Source organism: Orcinus orca, chromosome 1, assembly GCF_937001465.1.
Source record: "Orcinus orca chromosome 1, mOrcOrc1.1, whole genome shotgun sequence".
Taxonomy (NCBI): Eukaryota; Metazoa; Chordata; class Mammalia; order Artiodactyla; family Delphinidae; genus Orcinus; species Orcinus orca.
The window spans coordinates 35,927,006-35,951,550 of NC_064559.1; the positions used below are offsets into that span (position 1 = coordinate 35,927,006).

The window sequence follows — 24,545 nt, forward strand, 5'->3', positions numbered from 1 at the left end:
GTCCATTTCTTCTAGGTTGTCCATTTTATTAGCATATAGTTGTAGTAATCTCTTTTGATACTTTATATTGCTGTGGTGTCGTTTATAACTTCTTTTTTCATCTCTGGTTTTATTTATTTGGGCCTTCTCTCTCTTTTTTCTTTACAAATCTGGCTAAAGGTTTATCAGTTTTGTTGAAGCTTTTCTTAATGGGGAAAAAGAGATTCTACTGATTAGAGAGGCAGAATGAAGACTAACCACTACCAAAGTCAACAACAATGACACCATCTTTGCAAACAGAAATAAAACTCTACTTTTTATTGATCTCTTTTTAAAAGAAAAAAAAAAGAGAGAATTCAAGAGTGTGCTGAAGAGATTCAGATAAGTTACAGCACACCCAAGAGAGACTGGGCAGAGATACTGCTGAGACAGTTCCCACACCAGGAGAGGGGACAACTGCAGTAGCATGGACAGAGCACCTGCTTTCTGCAGAATTCTGGATAGGCCCTGGGAGTTAGGAGGATCAAACACAAAAATAAGACTTGAGCATGTGGATGGGGTCAAGACATGTATGACCTAGTTGTGGGGACAGGCAAGAACATGTACAAAACAACATGTGACAAGGGAGAATTAACACAGAGCAATGAAACCAGAGCTCATCAATGTTTAAGTAGATTGGGTATAAGAATGTTAAGATCAGGTGGGCCTGATCAGAAAGAAACCTCTCAGGGCTTCCCTGGTGGCTCAGTGGTTGGGAGTCTGCCTGCCGATGCAGGGGATGCGGGTTCGTGCCCCAGTCCGGGAAGATCCCACATGCCACGGAGCAGCTGGGCCCGTGAGCCATGGCCGATGAGCCTGCGCTTCCGGAGCCTGTGCTACGCAACGGGAGAGGCCACAACAGTGAGAGGCCCGCGTACCGCAAAAAAAAAAAAAAAAACTTTGAGCACAGAAAGAAACATCTCAGAGAGAGGTGGTTTCTGACCTCAGTTTAGGAAGAAGGATGGACCATTGATGGATGGGAGAAGAGGCAGAAGGAAAGGGAGCAGGCCTGATACAATGGAGGCACTCAATAAATTCTCCAGGGACTGACCTGAACTGAACTCAGAAGCAGTGATGATACTTGGGAGCAGGATGCTGATGTCAGAGAAAACACTGACCACCTGATTAAGGTCAATAGTGAACTTCTGCTATGATTGGCTTCAAAAGTATGACGTTCATGGCAGATAAGTATATCATAGAAGTTAACGTTAGCACTCACCCCAGTTGCTTATAAGGGGAAGGCATTCCTGGCAACTGCTGTTTAAGAAGAGAGTTGAAAGTGTGACTCCAAGTGACTTACAGAGGTTTGACTGACCATCAGTGGTGCAGATGACTTAGATGACCTGATAAGTGAAGAGGAGGACTGAGTTCACATCCTAAGGAGCTTGGGCCCATACGCTGACAACTGGGGCCAGCTAACAATATGACCTGACCCTCATTCCTAGCCATGTTACTAGAAATAAAATGGCCTTTTGTTTGTGATACCTCTGTGAGCTTAAAGGGTTAGCTGCCTAAATCTGTATAAATGGTTGCCTGTACGAGTAGTCACCATTGGAGGAGCACAGCTTCTGGTACAATGAAGTCACTCTCTCCCATGTTGTATGTCATCAGAACCTCCAGGGAAGAATCATGCTGCCCCACTCTGGGCTCCTCTGTGGATAAGGACTGGATAAAATCTCTCCAAACCTATCTTATACCTGGGTACCGATAAACTGATTTGCTACTGGCAACCAGTAGAAAGTTGATTACATGCCAGTGATGAACTGGGAATACACAGTAGACTAGAGTAAATGTGACCTGTCTTCCATGAATTTGTATTCTAAAGGAGCAAGCACCCAATGCTCACCATAGAACTGAAGCAGAATTCCATGAGGGACACTAACTTATTGGCCAGCAAGACCCACAGGGTGAGGAGGTATTTTATGCTCAACACCAGTGGGATATTTGCTCTCAGATCAGGACAGTCTTCCTGGTCCAGAGGGGTCTCAAGAGGCCTTCTTACCCAAGCCCCTGGCCTCTAAACTAAACACATTATAATTTCATCATTGAGGTCCCCTAGCTCTCTCATACACTCACCCTTTCAGGAAGGAATTTCTATATCAGGCCCTTTCCCTGCAGAAGAAACCTCTTGTTCTTTGCCCCTCCTTGCCAAATACATCCTCCATAAACTTAGACGAAAAGAACTGCACGTCCAAGTGTCTCAACAGAGCTGGTCAAATGAGAGATCAAGACTCTAGAACTTGAGGGAAAGGTAGTTTGGCATAAGAACTGGAAGACCCGTGTGACTTTCCCAGTAGGTCCCTGTGGGTCATTACTGTTTCAGACGCACTTTCAGCTCCACACTGCCACCGTGTGGCCCCAGGGCAAATCCCAGGTCACTCTTGTCTCCTTTTCCCTCTTAAGTGAATGTAGGGGTACCAAGAAGGTGGCTCCCTGCCCCTCAACTTTGCCCTTGGCCCTGCCCTGTTCAAGGAGATCACAGTTTTATTTTAGCTTACATATCCCATTGTCATTGCTCACAGGAAACAAAGATGCCCAGAAATCTCCTGGTTATTAAGTAGTTGTATTGGTCAATTTCAACCACGTCTGGGTTCTGGACCCAGGAGTGAGCTGCTGTGGCCTAGGCTGAGGCTATAGCCCCTCGAGAGATAAAATACCTATTTACATACAAAACACAGAGCCATCTGTAAAATTACTGGCCCGTACCAAACAACATAAAAAGCCATTCTGAGAAATGCCCACAGTCAAGCGATTAACCTCCTCCTGCCATCTTCTGCCCTGCCCACCCCCAGACCCCTGCTCCCACATGGGTTCCACGGGACTGAAGTACTGTATTTCACAGAGTCCACAGGACGGCATAAACATTTTACAAAATTGCTCAGCCCAGGGACAGTATCACTCAGTTTTTCCTGGGGTGAGCTGTCAGAAATGAGGATGACCCAGAGAGCACGGGACCTCCTTCTTGCTTCCCACAAGGCCCACCTCCCTGGACCCTATCCGAGGCCCTGGTGCTGGCTCTGAATGCCTGTGAGAGCTTCCTACAGGGACGGCAAACGCCATCATTCATAGATCCAGACAGGATCCTGCCATCTCCTTCAGGAGCCTCCTAGAATAGGCTCCTGAAGCCCCCAGCCCAGTGTCCAGCTGTTCCCCATTGGCCTCATCATAGGACAGCACTAGCTTTCCGGAAAAGGTCAATTGCAGCCTTTCCATGGGAGGAAGAGGGAGGGCCCCAAACCACCACCACAAGTAAATCCGCCCTCATGAAATGCAAAGCTGGAAATATAATAGTGGGATTATGTGCTACTCTTTGCTAGAGAAGGCACAGAGCAGGCATGAAAGGGGCTCTAGTCAATCTTGATTCCAAGTCTCTTCTCGCCTCCCTACTGTAGAGTCTCCTGGGCCCAGTGCCCTGGAAGTCACCCACGGGATGCAATCCCGAGCCCGGCCACTATCTTCTCTAGCGTCAGTAGAGTGTTGTATAGTCTACAGCCTCACATTCGTGCCCTCCCAACAAGGCGGGCATTGTTATTTCTATTTAACAAATGAGGTGCCTGTTGCTCAGAGAGATTGGATAACTTGCCCAAGTTCAAACAGGTAGAAAAGAGGTGAGATCAGGACTCAAACCCAGGTTTGGGGGTACAAGGCCGGGATCCCTTGTACCTCCCAGTCATCGTGACGAGCAAAGATTTACTTAGTACCTACTATGGGCACCAGGGTCAGGAACTGTGGTCTGAAGTGGAAGCAGAGAAAGGAGCAACTTCAACAGCTCACGCTGGCATGGGAGGCTCCTCAGCCCAGCTCCATCAGGACAGATGGACAGGGAAGAAGTAGTTGGACGTCAGGGACTGACATTAGCAACAGGGTGCAGTGAAGAGAGACAGTGGGTTCCCACATCCACCTTGAGCCTTGGTCTCACTAGGGTCTGTGTCCCGCTCTCCACTTCTCTAGTATTGAAGGGCTGGGGTGCTTTGTTCACTCACAACACTCAGCTTATGTGCTTTTCTTTTAAGGAAGCCTAATGAGACTTCTTAGAGCTAAGTGGCCTCTTAAAGAAGTGTATCCCCAAAGCCACAGTCACTCCTCAAAACTTCCCTAGGAGTGGAGGGCAGAGAGTGACTTGCTCCCTGGAGTGCTCTCAGGAGCTCTTAATTAGATCAGCAATCCCTACATTAATATGGGCTCACGTGTTTAGTATGGTTCAAGAGTTTACAAACCACCTACACATGCACAGTCCTATTTGACCCTCATAATGAAGACAGCAAGGCCATTGGTGGTGGCATGGTGGTAGAACCAGGACCCAGTTCTCCTGACGTCAGCTGATGGGCTTTCCACCATCAAGACCATCGCTTTGAGTAGAACCAGAATCATGGTGGGGAGGTTATCCCATGGTATAAATCCCACTGCGGATAATGAGGTGCGGGACAAAGCCCCAGATTCTACCTGCCAGGCTCTCTTGGCATCAGCATCACAGAACTGAGGGCAAAAGTGGACAGTACGGCCAAGGCAGGAACCAAAGTCACCAGAATTGAGTCAAAGGGCATAAATGTCATTGTCATGAAAACACAACAATTCTTCCAGAGCCTACTGGTTAGAACGTCCTTAGAGAACGCTTCTCCAGTCTTGCAAAGTCATGAAAGTTTCAAGCTGGGAAATGCCTTAGAGATCATCTCTGTTCTATAGGTGAGGAGCTGAGGCCCAGAGAGGGAGGTGACTTGCCCAAGGTCATACAGATACCCCACGGCAGAGCCGAGTTTCCAGTCCTGGGCTCCTGATTTGGTCACGGCAAGCATGTGATTCATGTGGAAGCTCTGAGGAGCCTCAAACAAATCCAGAGCCATGACTAAGTCACACTTTCTCAAAGGATGTCTCCTCTGTGCATCCCCAAGAGGCAGGAGCCATGTGGACCCCCTGAGGGGAGGAGGGAGAGCGACCAATCCCTGCTGCCTCCGAGGCTTCCTCCCACTCGGAATTTTATTGTGACCATTTTCATCTCCTCCTTTCCTCACTCTTTCTTCTTACGCTCACCCTCCGTTGGTCATTCCACTGAGAATATGCAATACTCTGCCCCGTCACCCACCCTAACTCTAAATGAGGTGCGTGGGAAGAAGAAAAGTAGCATTTGCAGAGTTTTTACCAGTTACCAGGTGCTGTGCTAACCCTGCATTTTCCTTCGGTAGACAGGTGGGCATAGCAGGCGAAGCCCTCACACCTATTCACTTTCTTCATTAAACAATCCTCTCTCTACCAAAAAAACCCCCCAAAAAACAAAAACTCAGGATGCAGACAGGTTCCTTCTCACAGGTTTTCACTCCTTCCCTCTCCTGGTTGAACTGGGATGCGCTAGTCAGGTTAGGATGAGACAAACAAGATAGGAGACCAGCCTCTGAGTCCCTGCTGCCTGTGGACCCCCAGACAGGACAGCCCTAGGCCTGTCAGATCTGGGGCACCACACCTACTGCACGTGTGGTTCCCAGACACCCTGTGAATATGGCAGGATCAGGGAAGCAGACAGTCTGATTCTCCCTGACTCCCAGCATGTGAGGTTGGGAGCAAACGACGGCAGCCGTGTAACCAAGAGGAGCAGCCATTCTGGCCTCCTCGCCCTGCCTCAAACTGGGCTCCCCTAACTCCAGCCCTGCGCTCCCAGCATTTACACCCAGTGCTAAGATGGGTAGAGACCCTCGCCACACTCCGGGGAGTGTTCTCTAAAAGATGCTGGTCTCGGTGATGGTGTCCCTGTCCACCTGCTCTTCATCCTTCAGTGGGTCTTCGGGCCCCGGCCTCTGGCTGAGGGTGGGCAGGCCACTGGAGCGGGTCAGCAGCATGGCGCGGCGGTTGGATGGGCTGCTGCTGGAGAGCTGCCTGCACATCCTGGGCCCCGGCCCCCCGCAGCAGGCCAGACGGCCGAGGGAACGCGGCCACAGGTGGCCGTTGAAGCCCATGTAGATCCAGGGGTTGCAGCAGCTGCTGAGGTTGCCCAAAAGCATGGAGATGGTGAAAGACACATTGGTTGAATCTGCCAAGAGAGAAGCACAAGAATTTTAGACCTGGGAGAGATTCCCAATCCCTACTGATCGGAGAAGGAAATTGAATCCCAGAGAGGACCTGGGACTCACGTGGGGCTCTGTAATTAGAAAGGAATACAGCTGGGGCATGAACCTGGGACTCCTGACTCCAGAGTCCTGCCTCACTGATTGATTTGTTCGTTTTGTACTACAGGGTGACGACAGGATCCGAGGCTTGCTCTGAGTTGACTTTAGAGGTGCAAACATAGTCCGGGACAGGACCAGCCCAAATAGGAGACACTGTCTTTGTTCCAAAACCTCGCTCTTGAATCCCCTGATGGATGTAGAGCTAGGATGAAGCAACTTCTATAAAACATTCAGGAAAAATAACCATGATTCTAGCCGGGTTCAGGCATACCTCCATCCCCACGTATGTCATAGATACGGGTGCACATTGCCTTCCGAATTCTGTCCTCCTTGACCCCTAGGGGTCAGTCCCAGTCATTCTGTCATTCAGTCAGTTTGCATGTGAGTATCAACTGTGCCAGGCCAGTGACAGGGACCTGGTAGGGCAATCAGTGGAGCCTGACAGCCCTACAGGTCCCATGATGTCATCTCCAACTGTGCACCTTCTAGGTACAGGGCATCCAGGCATCCTGTTCCAGACCAGTACTTGTTCTCTGTCATCAGAAATTACATCCAAAGAATGCACCATCCTTGGCGGGTGGGGGAGCTAATTTCTCTCCTGGGCAGTCAAAATGTGAGAGTTCAAAGACTCTGATAAGATTTCTTCCAGATACAATACTCTTTCTGAAAATGAAATGAAACTTCTCATGACAACAGGAAAGCTGGGGGATGGGCCCCGTCCTCCTGCTAGATGCACCACGGCTACAGTTATGGCGTGGGTTGCATACTGAGTTACCCTCCTCTTCAGTGGAGGCTGTAGCATCACTGAGCACAATGCTTAAGCTAGAAGGAACCTTAGAGGTGTAATCACCAAATACAACGTCAGAGCTGGAAGGAACCTTAAGGGTTATGGCATAGACTTGAACCTAGGTCTTCGCTCTTCAAAGCAGCAATCCTGCACCCTGCCACCATTTCAACCAACAAACTGAAGGGCAAAGCTCAAGTGCCTGTTCTGTAAAGCACCATGAAATCTTCCGATACACAGATTCCTCATGCGCCTCTCCTGAGGGTATGCTCTCCAGTGCGGTACTCATAGCCCAAGAGAAGGGAAGATAGAGGGTCAGAGTGTTTGAGAGAAGGCTTGAATCATAGAGTTAGGAAGCTGAAGACACCTGGGCCTGGATGGGCAGGTCTAGGGCACAGAAGTGAGGGCAAGGAGGGAGCACCTGGAAGTGGAGGAGACACCATCCTCAGCAACAAGCACAGCCTCCTTCAGGTTTGTCTGGGCTCTGGCCTGCTCCCCAGTTAACTTAATACCCAGGGGCTGCAGAAGACTTGGGAAGTTGCTTTGGCTAAGGGGTGGTATTCATCCTGTCTGCTCCATCGACATATATATGTAGTGCCCAGACTCGGCCAGAGACTTAGGGGTTCCAGAAGTTTCTTCACTTGGGAAGCATCTGTTTGATTTAGGCCTGTCTGAGCCAGGCCCGGTGCAGGGGCTGGAGATGGGCCCGGAGCATTGGAGTCTGCAGAGGCTTCACCTCTCAGCCCCCGAGGGCAGATCCACTACTAGTCCTGGCCAGCCGCTGCACTTCATTCTGACGGAAGCTCAGCTGACAGTCGGGGGCAGGGCCAAGGGCAAGGATACAGACAGCTTCTCACCAAAGACTCAGGGACAGGTGGCCAGGAGGCTAGTTTGCTGTGGAGGAAAACTGGGTGTACTGGGAAGTAAGTCTAAAGTAATGAATGTCAGCCGGACTCGAAGGTCCCAGAGGGCTTCCAGTTTTCTGAGGGAGCACATTTTCTGAGGGATACTTAGTTCCTGTACTTCATACTCAGTGAGGCTCTTGGTAAGCGGTAAGTCACTCTATACATGGGTCTGTGGGACAGGCTGATGATGACAGTGAGTACAGCAGGCGAGCAGGAAAGCCTGCACCGGCTGAACGGCAGGATCCCCATCTTCTTGGAGGTTCCTTGATAAAGCGGTGAATGGCCTTCTCACCCCTGGTGACATCAGCTCAGCTGTGATTGTTGGGAAGAAAGCCATGCCATGGTTAAAGCTTGGCCCATAAAGACCTTCATTCGATTCCTGGCTCCATCCCCTACTAAGCAGTGGCACTTCGGACCAGTTATTTCACCTCTCTGAGTCTCAGGTTACTCAGACGTAGAGAAGGTCACCCCGAAGTAGCACAAGGCCTGAATGTGCTTGGCACTAGAAAGCCCTCCTTCCTTCTATTCTGTGCTTGACTAGAGCAGGGAGGTCCCTACAGGTGGTTAGGATTAATACGCTCATTGCTTTAAGGGTAATTTATAAAGTCTCTGGTCCAGACTGGTGTCTGAAAGGTGGTTAAGAAGGGGTATGATGGGACCGTAAGAGTTCAGTACTGCCGTCACACTTCTCTCACAGAGTTGTGTTGACATCATGAACAGCCTTCCACTTACTTCATCTCTCCAGAAAAGCAAAGCAGTTGGCTTAAGTGTGTGCTAGGATGAGCAAAATGAGATTAGAAACAAAAGCACAGGGAAGGGGGACCACTCCCTAAGAGCTGGTAGGAAGTGGTAGCCAGGGTCTGCTGGCCAGTGAACCCTCTGGAAGCTTCCAGAGGAAACTGTGCACAGGGCCTCCCTAGGGCAGTCACATGCTGCACCCATTATATACCCCAAGCTGTGCATAAGATGTGATGCACTGCAGAGGACACAGTCACCCCTCTTCACAGACTCGTCCCCCACTCTTCTTAGGGGAGCAGGAACAGATGTCTTTGAATACCTCTCTCCAACATTTTGGGTGCCCAGACACCGCATCTACCTTTCTGAGGACAAGTTCACCCCTAAATGGCCTGACCGTCTGGCAGTGTCTAAAACTTAGGAGGCTGCCATCTACCTCACTCCAAAAAATGACCAGAACAAGGCCTTCTATGTGCCAACCGGAACACAGTCCCATTTTGTTTTTCACGTAGGAGGAAGGGCCCTCTCCTCATCACTTTCAGAGCCAGGGTTATGGGGGTGCGGGGGGGCAGGAGGATGTATTGAGGGAAAAAACAAGGAGGCACCAGGCTCGGGTTCTACTTTTCACTTTGCTGTGTGGCCTTGGGCAAGTCATGTTTCCTCTCTGAGCCTCTGCTTGCTCACTAGCAAGACAAAAGACAAAAGTGTTGAACTTGAAATTTCAGGGTTGTGCACCAAGACTAATTCATTGAAAGTGGCTGTTGTAAAGGGAGTTCAACGTCATATTTAGTTGCAGGGGGGAAGGGTGCCGAGTGACGTAGTTCATGGGCCACAAATTTCCATCCTGGATGGAATCATTTGAAAATCCCTTTCAAACATCTAGCAAACCACCAGTTGCTTGGCCAAATCTACTAATGGCCATATTTTTTTAGGGCCAAAGAGTATTTTAAAACGTTTACATTAGTTACCAAAATTTTAAAAGATGGAAATTCACACCAAAGATACTCACATGGCGTCTTTTGGCTGGAGGGGAGTTGCAGCTGTCCCTTTTCACATGGGACAGGCGCCATCTTTCCTAACTGCTCATTTGTCACCTATGTGGCCTGTGAGCCATTGTGACCCTGTCCTAATACTCTTGTCCTCTCCTCTCCGCATTTTTCCACCTCCTGCTCCCACATCACCCCTCACCAGACCACACACTTGCCTTCATCAGGGGCATTCTCGTCCCACACAGACCACATCTGGACGCTGAAGAAAGGCGCCCAGCAGGCGATGTAGGCCAGCACGATGACGAAGGTCATCTTCACCGTTCGGATCTTGGCCCGTGAGATGGTGTTGGTGCCGCTGACCCGGGATGGCAGCCCCCGTGTGGCTGCAGCTGGGGCAGAAGGAGGTGAGGGCCGGTTCCAAGTCCTCCAACCCCCTCCTTCTACCTTCCAGGCCCTGGTCTTGACTTTTAGGTTCTTACAGATTTCATGGCAGATGAGGCTGTAGCAGGCCGTGAGCATGGCCACAGGCAGGATGAAGATGGCCAGGGTGGTCCAGGTGATGTAAGCCCGTGGCCCCCAAGGAAAGCGGAAGTCTGCCCAGCAGTCCAGCACTCCAGAGCCCTGGATCACCTCTCGTAAAGAAAAAATGAAGACTTGAGGGAGGCTGAGGATGGCGGCCAGCAGCCAAGGAGCTGCAATGAGAGGGTAGGTGGACAGGCTGGGCTGCTGGAGGCTGCACAGGGGGTGACAAACGGCCAGGTAGCGGTCAAGTGTCATGGCCAGCAGCATGTAGGTGGAGGCGAACATGCTGAGCACCTGCAGGTACTTGATGGCCCGGCAGAGGGGGTCGGGGCCCTGGAAGCGGTAGGTGATGTCCCACAGCAGCTGGGGCAGCACCTGGAAGAGCGCCACACCCAGGTCCGTCAGGGCCAGGTGCAGCACAAACAGGTGCATGCGGGAGCGCTTGCGGCCTGCCTGTCCCACTGTCAGCAGCACAGTCAGGTTGCCCCCTGTCGCCAGCACCAGGACAGTGGCCAGGACGCCGATCTCCACCTTGGCCAGCTCCTCATCCCGGCCCAGCCAGGGTGTGGTGGCATTGGGGACAGAGAGGGTGCTCCCGGGGGCGGGGCTGGTGATCCAAGGAGGCCCAGGATCCATGGTGGAAGTTTGCTGGGAGGGAACGGGAGGAAGGAGAGGGATGGATGGAGAGTGTGAGTGTGAGTGGAGAGGTTGGTTGAATGAGATGGAGTGGGGAGGGGAAGTTATAAGATGGAAAAAAGGAGAAGGTTGGGGATGACAGGGAAAAGGCTGAAACTGGATGGCAATCGTTAAGAAGATGGGGATAGAGAGGACGATGGAGAAGGAGATAAGGAAGGAGAAGATGCTGACCCCGGAGAGGGGAGGGGGAACCCAGGAGCCAAGGGAAGGAGGGGTCAGGGAGGCAAGGTGTCAGGAAAGGAAGAATGGATGAGGCTGTGCACGGTGAGGCCTCTGGAAGGGAAAGAAGGCTGGGGGAGCTGGCACCACTCCCAAATCCACCCCAAATCCACTCTCCCCAAACTTTTCTGGAAGCGGAAAGCGGATGTCCCTAAGCCTGGTTGTTGGCGCGCTCCCGGCCATCGGTGTCGCCCGCCGGCCTGGAAGCCCCAGCCGAGCCCACGCGCCCCGGCCGGCGTGCGGCGACCAGCGGCAACTGGAGCGCAGCGGCTCGGCCGAGCGAGTTTTATGCTCTAGCGCAGCCCGAGCGCAGCGGCCCCTCGGCGCGCCGGTTGGCTCCTGCAGAGGAGGGGCGGAGTGACACCCACAGGAGGAAGGACCGAGAGCCTGGGGGGAGGGGTGGGGGTAGTTGTCGGGGGAGGGTCCTGGAGGAGGGACAGAGGGGGCGGTGGACCAGGGACAGGGAGCCAGAGAAGCGGACGACGCGAGCAAGCGCTCACCAGCCGGCGGGACCCACGGACCCTCAGACAGACAGATAACCTCATCTTGGCTCGCACCTGGAACCCCCGGACTGTCTACCAAGACAGGTGCACACCCCAGGGGACGGGTGGTGGCCACCCACCTATGTGGGGACTCCAAGGCTGCCTGCTCTGTTGGGTCCCCGTTAGCCCAGAAGGGTCCAAAATCTGCAGGGGTGGCCAGGTGGGCGAGGCAGGGCCCCAGACGGAGCCCTCGGCCCTTGGGGGTGACGTCCGACCACAGACTCTGGTGGAGACTTGGAGCCATAAAGGGAGGGAAGAAAATGCGAGGATGTGTTTGGAGAGGGGTCAGTGGTGGTGACGGGAGAGAGGTGGGGTGGGAGCAGTTAGACCTGGAGTCCTGGGGTTCAGGGGAAGGTTTAACCCCCAGCCCCACCCCCGGAGTCTTTCACCAGCAGTAGCCTCAAGGCAGTTAAGCACCCTGTGAGGTAGAAAACTGAGGCCGCAGACGTCACGTGACTTGCTCTAGAACTCGTAAAGCAGTAGACGCAGGACTAGACCCAGCGCAGTGTGCTTTTCCCAGAGCAGCCTTGACTAACAGCCAGTGTGTGAGAGGCACTGGAGCAATAAAAATAGACCCCCAGGGCCCAGAGGAAGCTTCCAACTCAGCGGAGAAAGTAGTGCGTGGTAGTCATTGTGGAATTCACTTTGTTTTTAGTACATATAGGAGGTGGGTTGTTGGGACTCTCCAGAGCAGATTAGAAGTTCCTTAGGAGTGACAATAGCATCGTCTACCACCCTCAGAAAGGCTGGGGCCCATCATCGTACCAGAGGTCCCCTTGTCTTGCCTTATAAGCAAACCAGACCCCCATTTACAGTGTCATCCACCCACCCACACACCCAATTAACATCACTTTTTGAAGAGTCTCTGTCCTGAACAGCCCACACATTCATCTCCACTTCATCCCACTCCACAGTTCAAACACTCACCATTTCTCACCTAAAATACCCTAGCATCCTCCTCTTGTGCTCTGCAGCCCAAGCCCCAACTTCTCAAGGATTTTGCTCTTTATGAATAATTATTTTAAGTCTCTCTACTGGATCATTCCCATCGGCAGGCAAACTCTACTGCCATGCATTTAAAAAACATATATATAACCCATCTCAGTCACTGGACCCCGAGCTCCAGCTGTTACAGCCTCTTCCCCTTGACGGCAAAACTCAAAAGGGCTGTCATTTCTTGATGTATTCATTTAAAATTATATATATTTAAACATATGTTTTAAAATGTTACATAAATGATATCATACTACATATACCATTCTGGAACTTGCTTTTTAAATTCTACTTTATTTTTGAGATCAGTCCATGATAATATATAGGTCTAGTTCATTCACATTCGAGTATGTGAATATAAAACATTTTATTTATTCAGTGTCCTATTTTTATAGTTTAGGTTATTTCCAGCGGGTTTTTTTTTCTTTCTGTTTTGCTATTTATTTTTGAATGCTGCAATGAACATTCTTATATATGTCTTTGTGTTCGTGTGTGAGAATTTCAGGTGTACATAGAGAAGTATATGCTTGATATCAATATTGTTGTGTCATACAATGTATGAATTTTCAATTACATAGGACCATATCTTAAATCTTAAATATTTTATCTCTAAATTTGTTCTATTGATTTATCCTCCCCCCAGGTGCATTTGAGTTTCTCATCATCCTCACAGCCAGACTTTTTAATTTTCACCTATCTGATAGGTATAAAATAGCATCTCATGTTGCTTTTAGTTTCTATATCTCTGATTACTAATTATTTTGAGTATCTTGCCATGTATTTATTTACTGTTTGGATTTCCTCTTCTGTGAATTGTTTATATCCTCTGCACAATTTTTTATTAGGTGGTTTTTCTTATCAGTTTGTAGGAAAACTCTATATGTTCTGATATGAATCTTTTATGTATTCTGAGACGTTGCAGATATCTTCTCTAATCGGTCACTTATCTTTTAATTTTATTTATAGGGTCATTTGCTACAAAGAAAGTTTAAATTTTAATGAAATCAATATTTTCTTTTATCATTTCTGCTTTTTGTGTCTATCTCAAGAACAGAGATAGCCCGTATTTTTTTCTAACACTTTTAACATTTGTTTTTCACTATTTAGGTCTTTAATCCATTCAGAATTCATTTTTGTGTATCTGTGAGGTAAGAATCTAACTTCGTTTTTTCCCCACATGACAAACTAATTACTCAATTTATTGAGTACTCCATCATTTCCCACTGGCAGCTGTATAATATATTGAGTTTCAAAATATGTATGGGGCTATTTCTGGGGTCTCTGGTCTGTTCCACTGTTTTTTCTATCCCTGCTCTAATATTTCACTGTTTTAGGCACTAAAGCTTTATAATAAACCTTAATATATAGTAAAAAATAAGCCTCCCTTTTGCTCTTATTTTCAAAATGGTTTTCACCAGTTTGAAATTGTGAAGTTTGGTATCAGTTTGTCTAGTTCCACAAAAATTTCTGTTGAGCTTTTGGTTAAAAGCATTGAATTTTGAGAATAATTTGAGGGAGAACTGACATATTTATGATTTTATTCAGATCTATTTTTCTGTCCTTCAATAATATTTTATACTTTTCTTCATAAATGTTTTCCAAACTTTTGATAGATTTATTCCCACATACCTAACAATTTCTATTGTCATTATACGTAGAATGTTGTTCCGTCACATTTTCTAATAACTAATTAGTTATTGCCAGTATTTGGGAACAACATTGATTTTTGTAACTTGATCTTAAATTCAGCAGTCTTGCTGCACGCTCATATTAGTAAATTATTTGGGACTACCTATGCGTATAATATTGTCTGCAAACAACAATCAATTTTTGTCTTTTATTCTGAATCTATTTTGCTCTTATTTCTTTTTCTTGTCTGAGTGTGATAGCTAAGACTCCACTACAGTGTTGAAGGGCAGGCAACATTGATTTCTGACTTTAGTGAAAGGGCTTCTAAAGTTTCACCATTAAGTATTATATTTGTGGTAGATCTTCTTCACTTTTTAATTTTTAAAATCTACTTAGTTTTTACATACACATAGTATAAAGAGTCACATTATTCTATACTGGAGTTTTGATACTACCCCTAGAGGTAATAATTTTCAAATCCCTAGAGGTAATAATTTTCTTCCATTAAAATTTTTTATTAAAGAAAATTTTAATCATATACAAAAGTAGAGAGAATAGCATAAGGAAACCCCATGTTTCCATCACTTAGCTTTAACAATTATCAATAGATAGCCAATTTTATTTTATCTACCTCTTCATTCACTTCCCCTCCACCCCAAAATTGTCTTGATGCAAATGTCAGACATCATATCATTTCATCAGTAAATACTTCAGATGTATTTCTAAAGAAATAGGATTCTTAAATATAACTATAATATAATCCCCAGACTATGAATAATTCACTAACATTATCAAATATTGATCAGCTTTCACAGTTCCTTGATTGTCTAATTAAAAAATGGTTGAATGCCTTAAAATTTTTTAACAGTTTGAATCCAGATTCAAAAAAGGTTCATACATTGGCACCAGTTAATGTGTCTCTTAAGTCTGTTTTTTTATAGATTCCATTTTCATCTTTTTGTTTCCTTTGTTCCCTGTAATTTTGTTTTTGTTATTTTATCCTGTAGTTTCCCACAATCTATATTTTGACCTTTGCATCCCTGTGAAGTTGTTTAATAAATTCCTCTGTTTACTGAGGACTGATAAGATCCTGGTTAGGTTTTTTTTTTTAGCAAGAGTACTTCATAGGTATTATTGGATGCTTCCATAAGGGATAAATAATGTCTGATTGTCTATCTTTTTGTGATGTCAGCAGCCAGTAGTAGATCCATTGCATGGATCTATTAATTCATCAGGATTGCAAAATTATTATATTCTAATTCTATCATTCCTTCATTGCTTATTTAAATAATCCTATAAAGAGAATCTTCTCTTCATCAACTGTTTGGTCACCCTGAGGTACAGTTTGCACAGAAAAGACGAAATTAATGCTTAGTACTGTTCCATTATTAATAGTTTTCAAATAATGAATTGGTTCCCTGGAATTCTTCAAATCATCGATTTAAATACATTTAGTGTGTTGCAATCACTTAGAGTTATTATTTTGATGCTCAGATTGTCCCATTTTTGGTCAGTGGGAGCTTATTTAAGTTGGCACCTGAGTCCGTTTGTATTTGTGTTGTTCATTTGGCAATAAATATTAATCATTTTAATGTACATATCTTTTAATTGAGATATAATTCACATACCATAAAATGCACCTTTTTTATTGAATGAAAGATTCTTTAAATTCTGTAGTGCTTTACAATTTTCAAAAGTTTCACATGCATGATTTCATATAATTCCATAATAAACCCCCTTTTCACCCTACCCCTATACTTCCCCTGCCCCCTTCCCTCTCCCCACTGGTAACCACTAGTTTGTTCTCTATATCTGTGAGTCTGCTTCTTTTTTGTTTTATTCACTAGTTTGTTGTATTTTTTTAGATTCCACATATAAGTGGTATCACACAGTATTTGTCTTTCTCTGACTTATTTGGCTTACCCTAGTGCCCTCCAAGTCCATCCATGTTGCTGCAAATGGCAAGAGTTCATTCTTTTTTCATGGCTGAGTAGTATTCCATTATATATATATAGACACAGGTTGCTTCCATACTTTGGCAATTGTAAATAATGCTGCTATGAATGTTAAGGTGCATCTATCTTTTTGAATTAGTGTACAGTTCAGTGGTTTTTAGTATAGTAAAACTGTTGTGCAACCATCATCAACATCTAATTCCAGAAGATTTTCATCACCCCCAAAAGAAACCTGTCAGCAGTCACTCCCCATTCCTCTTCCCTCTCAGCCCCCAGCAACCACTATTTGCTTTCTATCTCTATGGATTTTCCCATTCTGAACATTTTAGATAAATGAAATCATACAATATGTGGCCTTTGTGTCTGGCTTCTCTCTCTTAGCATAATGTTTTCAAGGTTCATCCATGAACCTTGTATGTATCATTACTTTATTCCTTTTTATGACTGAATAATATTCCATTGTATGAATATACCACATTTTATTTACCCATTCATCAGCCGATGGGCATTTAGTTTGTTTCCTCTTTTTGGCTACTATGAATAATAATGCTATGAACTTTCATGTATAAGTTTTTGTGTGGACATATGTTGTCAGTTCTCTGGGGTATACACCTAGAAATGGAATTGCTGGGTCGTATTTGGTAACTCTGACTTTTTAAGGAACTGCTGAATCATTTTGTCTTGAGTCCTTTTGACAAAACCTTAGTTTTCTTCGATAGCTCTCTTACTTTCAGGTGTGACAAGGCATTTTTTTATATAAGTATCATACTGAACACATTTTTCTCCACTTGATTTTATTTTCACTTAACATATCCTGAAGATTTCTTCATAGGAGACTACAGAGATATTCCTCTTTTCTTTTTGCAGTTGCTTAGTACTCGGCTTGTAGAAGTACCATAGTTTATTCCTCCAATCCTCTTTGATGGGCATTTTGCTTGTATCCAGTCTTGGTGTTAAAAATAATGCTGCAATAAATTGCCTTATATATATTTTCTCCCATATTTTGAGGTAGATGACTAGAAATTAGATTGCTGGGTATTAAAGTATTTGCACAAACAAGTTTGCTATATATTGCCAGATTCTCCTCTGTAGGGATTGAACCAACTTTCATTCCTATTGTAAAGTATGAGAGAGCCTGTTTCCCCATAGTCTTAACAGCAGTGTATTCTTAAATTTTGTATTTTTGTCAATCTAAGTTAAAAATAATATTCTCAGCATAGTTTTAATTTGCCTGTTTTTTATTATGAGTGAGGTTGAACATCTTAATGTTAAGAGCCATTCATATTTCTTTTTCTAATAATTATTGATATGTCTCACCAATTTTTGTTGACCTTTTAATTCTCTCCCTTAGAAACTTTATATACTTTGGTAATTAACTTTTGTCTGACATTTAACTTGCATTTTTTTTTCACTTTGTCATTGATCTTTTTACGTGATTTGTGGTATTTCTTGACAGAGACAACCATTCTTAACTCATTTAGTATTTATTTGCTATTAACATCCATATTTCTAAATAACAAACATATACTATTACTTCTTAGTTTTCATTTTAAGCATTATTTATTGACCTTCCCTTTGAGCATATGGTGCCCTTTCAACAGAGACCCACTGCTCACATGCATATTTCCTGTACCCCCATCTTCTCAATAGAGTAATGGGAATAGTAACTTGTGAGTCTCCATCTGAGACCGACTGTATGAACTGAAAGTTGAATCTTTATGCAGTAATAAAGATTGGTAAAGCCTTTAGCCAAAATACTTAAAACTTTAAGAAAGACGTGATTCATCCTCAAGTAATTTAATCTAATCCTTTAGAAAGGATTTGCTTCCATGGATTTGAATGTTGGTTTCTACATTACTAACTAGTAGACTAAGATGCAGAGAAATAAAAATTGAAATTGTTAGATGCCACTTCAATTAAAGAAGAAGTGCTCTGTTTTCATATGTTCAGCTTGAGCACAGTGTTTTCAGGAATAGACCTAGTGTGAAAAATAAAATTTATTTACATGTTTATCAATAACTCTTTTCTTAACAATCTTCCATTTTGGCCAAAAGGGTGAACTCAAAATCCTTCCCCCATTATTATTGGCCAGTGAAGAATGGGGACTATGTGTCCTTCTTGTGCCACACCATGACCTGGGCAGAAGAAAGTACATAAGGGGGCTTCCCTGGTGGTGCAGTGGTTGAGAATCCGCCTGCCAATTCATGGGACACGGTTTCGAGCCCTGGTCCAGGAAGATCCCGCATGCCGCGGAGCAACTAAGCCCGTGCGCCACAACTACTGAGCCTGTGCTCTAGAGCCCACGAGCCACAACTACTGAAGCCCACGTGCCACAACTACTGAAGCCCATGCACCTTGAGCCCGTGCTCCGCAACAAGAGAAGCCACCGCAATGAGAAGTCTGCACGCCGTAACAAAGAATAGCCCCTACTCACTGCAACTAGAGAAAGCCCGAGCGCAGCAACGAAGATCCAACGCAGCCAAAAATAAATAAATTAAAATAAATAAAATTTTTTAAAAATCCCCAGAAAATAAAAATTTAAAAAAAGAAAAAAGAGGAAGTAGATAAGGGCATTTTTCTCCTTAGCCTCTGGGTGCCTAGCCTGCAGAGGCTTCTTCTTGGTTGGGACTCAGAACCCTCTCAGAGTGTTGAGTTACTTGCCAGAGCTGACACTTCAGAGAGATGCCTGGTTACTTGTCGTCACACTTGTCATCCACCAGGTGCTGGCCTTTCTGTTTCCCTGAGTAACCCTTGATTCAGTGTCCCATAAAGGTCTTGATGGAGGAAGCAGTCTGGGGAAGATAGGCCATTATGGGGACTAATGCATCTTTTACAGCCTTGGTGTTGCCACTGTCTTCTGTTAAGTTGGTTTAACCCTGAGACTGCTGGAAAGCCAATGGGTAAAAGAAGTTGATGTAGAGAATGGGAGGGTCAGCTGAACCAGTGTTGATCTCAGGGATTCTCCAAAAGTCTCCAGTTCCTCTCACCACAAAATATCTTGAAAAGTCCTAGAATGTTGGAGTTGAAATGGACTTGTACTTTGATTCGACCAAGAGGCTGAGGAGTGATGGAAAGGATCTCAGAGACCATCAAGTCCCATTCTCTCCTTTTCCAGAAGAAAGTCCAGCCCGAAAGCCAAAGATGAAAGTGAGGTTCTCAACACCACATAGATATCAAAGGTGAGAGCCTGACCAGGATCCAAATCTGTCCACGTGTTCTTTTCTCCATCGATCCCTCAGGACAGTGGTCCTCCACCCTGGCTGCACATGTGAATCGCCTGAACAAATTGTAAAATGCCCAGGCCTCACCCACAGAGAGTCTGATCCACTGCCATAAGGCAAAAGTTTCAGCACTGAAGCTGATAAAGCCAACTCAGTGCTTGACCCCTACTGGAAAGTCAATACGCTTTTGTTGAATATTAATTCAGAATTTAATGAGCACAAACGAATAAATGAGTTATCCCCACCAGGTAACGTTGTTTTATTTCTCAACGTTATTGTAGACATTTAAAAATATTCACAGAAGTAGAGAGACTAGTATAATAATTTGTATAGTATCTAATTTGCCTTTGAATAGAGGTTTTCTGGAGAGTAGATCAGAGAAGTGACTCTAATGCTGCTGAGAATTCCCACAGCCCCACTAGGCCAGGGTCGAGTTACCTGTGTGCAGTATCTTTGGGTACCTCTCAGACCACATCCCCCTGAACCTGTGGCAGGTAGGGGAACCCAGTGCCCAGGCATCCAGACGGCCAGAAACATAGCAGGCGGCTAAAGATTGGGGGCCCTTTATACAATATGCCTGTTCCGCAATCCTGGCCCCAGGGCAGACCTCAGCTCCAAGGGAGAAGAGGCAGAGTTAGTGCTAGATAGCGTCCCTATTGCTGGGGCTGTCTCCCAGAGGTACTCGGCTCTCTGCCGTGGCTTGTTAGCACAGGAGGTGTTCCTGTTATGCTCAGATAACTCTGCCTTTGACTCCCTTTGGGGCACGGTTGAAACTTTCTCCATTGATTATCATCAGTTCATGAGAAAGTCTTAGTTTTTCTTTTAAGCTCATTGTGGCTATCAGAGCTCTAATAAATTTCCTTGAAGTTTAATGAAATGAAAGCAGTGACTCACCAAAGATAAATGCATAGCACAGCTCTCTAGTTTCCGGGTAAGCTGGTCCCCAGCCAACTTAGTGGACTTGACCATTTGAGGCTAGGAGCCCTGGAGAGAGGGGCCCTGGGGCAGGGGCGGGGATGGGGCAGAAGTGGGGAGAGGCACAGCTGCCGAGCCCAAGAGGTGGGGAAGGTGGGGGACAGCTGCTGAATCCTGCTTCCTCCTCTAGTGCTCCCCCTTTCCCCAGAGTAGAGTCTCAAGTCTCATCATTAGCAGGCCCATGTACTTCCTCCCCCCGCACCAGCACCCCCCCACCCCCGCCCCATTCAGCTATGTGGGAGGAGGGAGGCCGGCTTTCAGGGATCTGCTCTTCTTTTCCTTTACTTCTTGCTACATTCTCCCTCCATGTTCCCAACACCCTCATGCTGTGCCCAGCAGCCCAGGAAACCCCGTGGCAAGTTTTATTGCCCAGGTTGGGTGGGTGGATATGTAGGTGACAGCCCATGTTAGAGACCTTCCTCTTTATTTCTCTTCTCATCCACACTTACCTATTCTGTACCCCACTAATGGGGGAGGGGTGGCAGGGAGCTCATTTATCTATATTGCTAACACTTAGATGGAGGCAGCATGAAATGACCAAGTATGTAATTTTTTCTTTTTCTTTTTTTTTTTTTGTGGTACGCGGGCCTCTCACTGCTGTGGCCTCTCCTGTTGCGGAGCACAGGCTCCGGACGCGCAGGCTCAGTGGCCATGGCTCACGGGTCCAGCCGCTCCGCGGCATGTGGGATCTTCCCAGACCGGGGCACGAACCCGTGTGCCCCGCATCGGCAGGCGGACTCTCAACCACTGTGCCACCAGGGAAGCCCCAAGGTATCTATTATTCATCCCTGATGATAACAATATCCCCAGCTCTTACCATGGCTCTTGGCACATGGTGGGTGCTCAATAAATGTTTGTTGGAAAGATGGATGGAAGAAATGGAAAAGTCATTGGACCTAAAGTCAGGAAACCTACGTTTTCCTCCTGGTGCTCTTGGTAACTCAGTGTGCCTGTGATGAAGTCACCTCATCACCCTGGCCTCAGTTTCCTCTTATGTAAACTGAGGTGGTTGGATGGGTTGATCTCTAAATTTCCTGCCGTGCCTCTTTTATGGCTCTATGCTGGCACAATTCCTGACCCTAGCTGAGCTGTTAAGGCTAAATATTAAACCCCTCAGGAGATACGTTTAAAACAGACCTGAAAAATAGCATCTAATCCAAGGAGAAGCTCTAATTCTGAAAATTCAGAGCCAACGGGGCCAAGAAATTCAAAGTCATGGGCCAGATTAGTTTTATGGGGCCTGATTCTGAGCCAGAGTCCCAGTCAGCAGCGGGTATCAGTAACTGCCCCACAGAGGATGTCTGAACACCATGCAGTGGGACCAAGCTGCAGGGTGTTGTGGGAACGAACACAAGGTGAGAGACTCATCCTAAGAGGCAGTGCTGTTCTGTGAGATGCCTTCCACGCTGGCCCAGGTCCATGCCCTTCCCAAGGTTCATCTAAATTCACATCTGGTCTCTAACATATTTCTGCCTTCAGAATTGGGTGTCCTGACTGCCTCAATTCAAGGAATGTCATTGTAGAGCCATTAAGGACCAGTTTAAAATGGAATTGCTAATATACAACAGGGGCCTACTTATGGCACAGGGAATTATATTCAATATCTTATAATAACCCATAATGGAAAAGAATCTGAAAAAGAATATATGTGTGCATATGTGTGTGTGTGTGTATATATAACCAAATCACTCGGCTGTACACCTGAACACAACATTGTAAATCAACTGTACTTCAATAAAAAAAGTAGAATTGCCAGTCAGTTTCTACAGTGAAGGTTTAATGAAAAGAAGGAAGATACTCCAGACAAAGGATTACATAGGAGGGTGGATTAGAGTGAACCAGTATGTGGAGAGATGTACAGACTTGAGTTTGTTTGTTTGTTTGTTTTTAAATATCTACCTGGGTGCCATCATTATACATACATTATCTCAGATTCTCACTGCAACCCTGGAAAATAAACACCATGTTATTATCCTTTTCTTTTTTTTCTCTCTCTCTCTTTTTTTTTTTTTTTGCTTTACGCGGGCCTCTCACTGTTGCGGCCTCTCCCGTTGCGGAGCACAGGCTCTGGATGCGCAGGCTCAGCGGCCATGGCTCACGGGCCTAGCTGCTCCGTGGCATGTGGGATCTTCCCGGACCGGGGCATGAACCCGTGTCCCCTGCATCGGCAGGCGGACTCTCAACCACTGCGCCACCAGGAAAGCCCTCTCTCTCTCTTAATGGTGAGGAAATTGAGATGATTCAGAGAGGTTAAGTGACCTACCCACACAGCCAGTAAGTGAGGGAACAGGATTCCAGATCTTTTCCAGAAAAGACTCCAGAACTCAATCTTTCTGCTCAAATATGCTGTTCTTATGTACTTGGAAGAGGTCACGTTATCCCCATTATCTACTTATACAAACAATAATACTAGTAACAGCTGATATTTACATACCCTTAGGAGTTGAAAAATTACCTTACATTATCTCATTTAATTCTCACCATAGTCCTTTCAGATGGGTATTTCAGTCCTATTTTTTAAGGAGAAGGATAGTGATGTTCAGAAGAGCTAATCACTAGGACAAGATCACCAGGACATAAAAATTGAGACAAGGGACATAAACAAAAGCTCTTTGGAGTCCTCATAAGGAGTATAAAGGGATTCCGAGAGTAGAACTTGTGAAAATCACTGCTCTAAGCCAAGCCTCTTCTCAACTTTGCATTTCTACCTCTTTTTTCCAGTCACACAGAATTGAAATTCAGGAATCGTAGACTCAGGAGCTTTAAACATGGAAGGACTCTCAACACTGGCTTCAAAGTGGAGCCTGGAAGTTCCTCAAAGGTGCCCCAGGGGCTGCCCTGGGGGGTGAAGGGAAGGTCAGGTTGGGAGTGGGGCTCCAAGGAAAATTGTAATTCATAAAACTGGCCCCGGAGTCTCTCACACAGAATTTGCCTTGGCTTAGGGAAAGACTTAACAAACCGCAGGGCGACAGAGGTAAGACACTGATGACATGATTTGGAAGGCAGCAAGGAAGAGATGGTTAAACCACTAGCATAAAAAAATAAGCCAGGATTTGGAAAGTAAAGAAAGGAGAGAGGAGGAGGAGGGAGAGAAGGTGGATATTGAAGTTGACGGCTCGTGCTGAGTCGGCAGAAATGGCACGTGGGCTTTTTTCAGAACAGGGAAGTCTCCTTTTAGCTCTCTGCTTTTCTGCTGTACGCCTGTCCTCCCCATGCCCCCTTCGTTCCCCTACACATAGCTGCCTCATATGAGGACATTTGAGGGGATGGGGAGGGGACTGAGAAGAGGTTGCACCCTACATTTTGGTCAATGTTGAGGCAGAGAGGAAGGAGAAACCTGCAAGACGCAGAATGAGCACTTAGCAGAGCTAGACGATGGAGCCCAAGGTGACTAGGAGTAAGCAAGGGCTTGTGAACCTCATGCAGTGTGTGGGGCGGGGCCTCAGATGATCTCCTCTAGATCCTGAGGAGCAGGTGACTCGCTGCTACAAAAGCGTGTCTGGGCTCCTGGACTCCAAACTCCCTTCAAATGATCCCACTTTTTCTACTGCCTGCTGATTTATCCCATAACACCGTTTACGGCTCTTGCCTGTGCATGTAGCCACACGGTTTCCTGCTTAGTACATCAAATCAAATTTCTTAAGCCTGGCCTCTCCCACCATCGTCCATGAATCTTCTGCTCTGGTCAGGCTGCTCTCCCCTCCCATCCACACTGCTGCCTCTGTCCCCACACCTTGGCTTTGTTTTTCCTCTCAGCTGAAAAATGCTGTCTGCCCCTCTAGACTTACCTGAATCCCGCCAGCCTCCAAGGCTCCACCCCTCCACAGCTTCGAACAGCAGGGAAGTTTCTCCTGCCTAGTCTCAGGGCAGGTGAACTTGGTCTTGTTTGGAACTTGGAAATGCTCAATTTTCCATGCCTCCCTAATAAAGTTGTAAGTGTATCACTTGATGCAGAGATGTCTCACGTGTCTTAATTAACTGATGGCCACATGTCCCAGGCTTTCTGAGACATATTCCATTTCTTGCAAAACTTATCTTAGATCGTGCCTTCTAATTCAGGGTTCAGAAAATACAGACTCTGTGCTGGCAGTGTGATTCAAAAAATATATGTAGCAAAGGACTCCACTGTAATACTCATTACAGATTTGGGCCTCGTGGGCTGGGTATGAATCGGTAGGCAGGAGGCTGTATTTGCTTCAGGCCTTCA

At 46.1% G+C, this 24,545-nt stretch overlaps 1 protein-coding gene across 1 annotated transcript; it reads right to left on the bottom strand.

The window, feature by feature from the left end:
• Positions 1-5,726: 5,726 nt before the first annotated feature.
• On the bottom strand, positions 5,727-10,917 carry AVPR1B (arginine vasopressin receptor 1B). Its single transcript, XM_004282434.3, has 2 exons — positions 9,802-10,917; positions 5,727-6,037 (listed from the first exon to the last, which is right to left on the bottom strand). The coding sequence occupies exons 1-2, from the start codon at positions 10,742-10,744 to the stop codon at positions 5,727-5,729; spliced, it is 1,254 nt and encodes a 417-aa protein (XP_004282482.1). The 5' UTR covers positions 10,745-10,917.
• Positions 10,918-24,545: the final 13,628 nt, after the last annotated feature.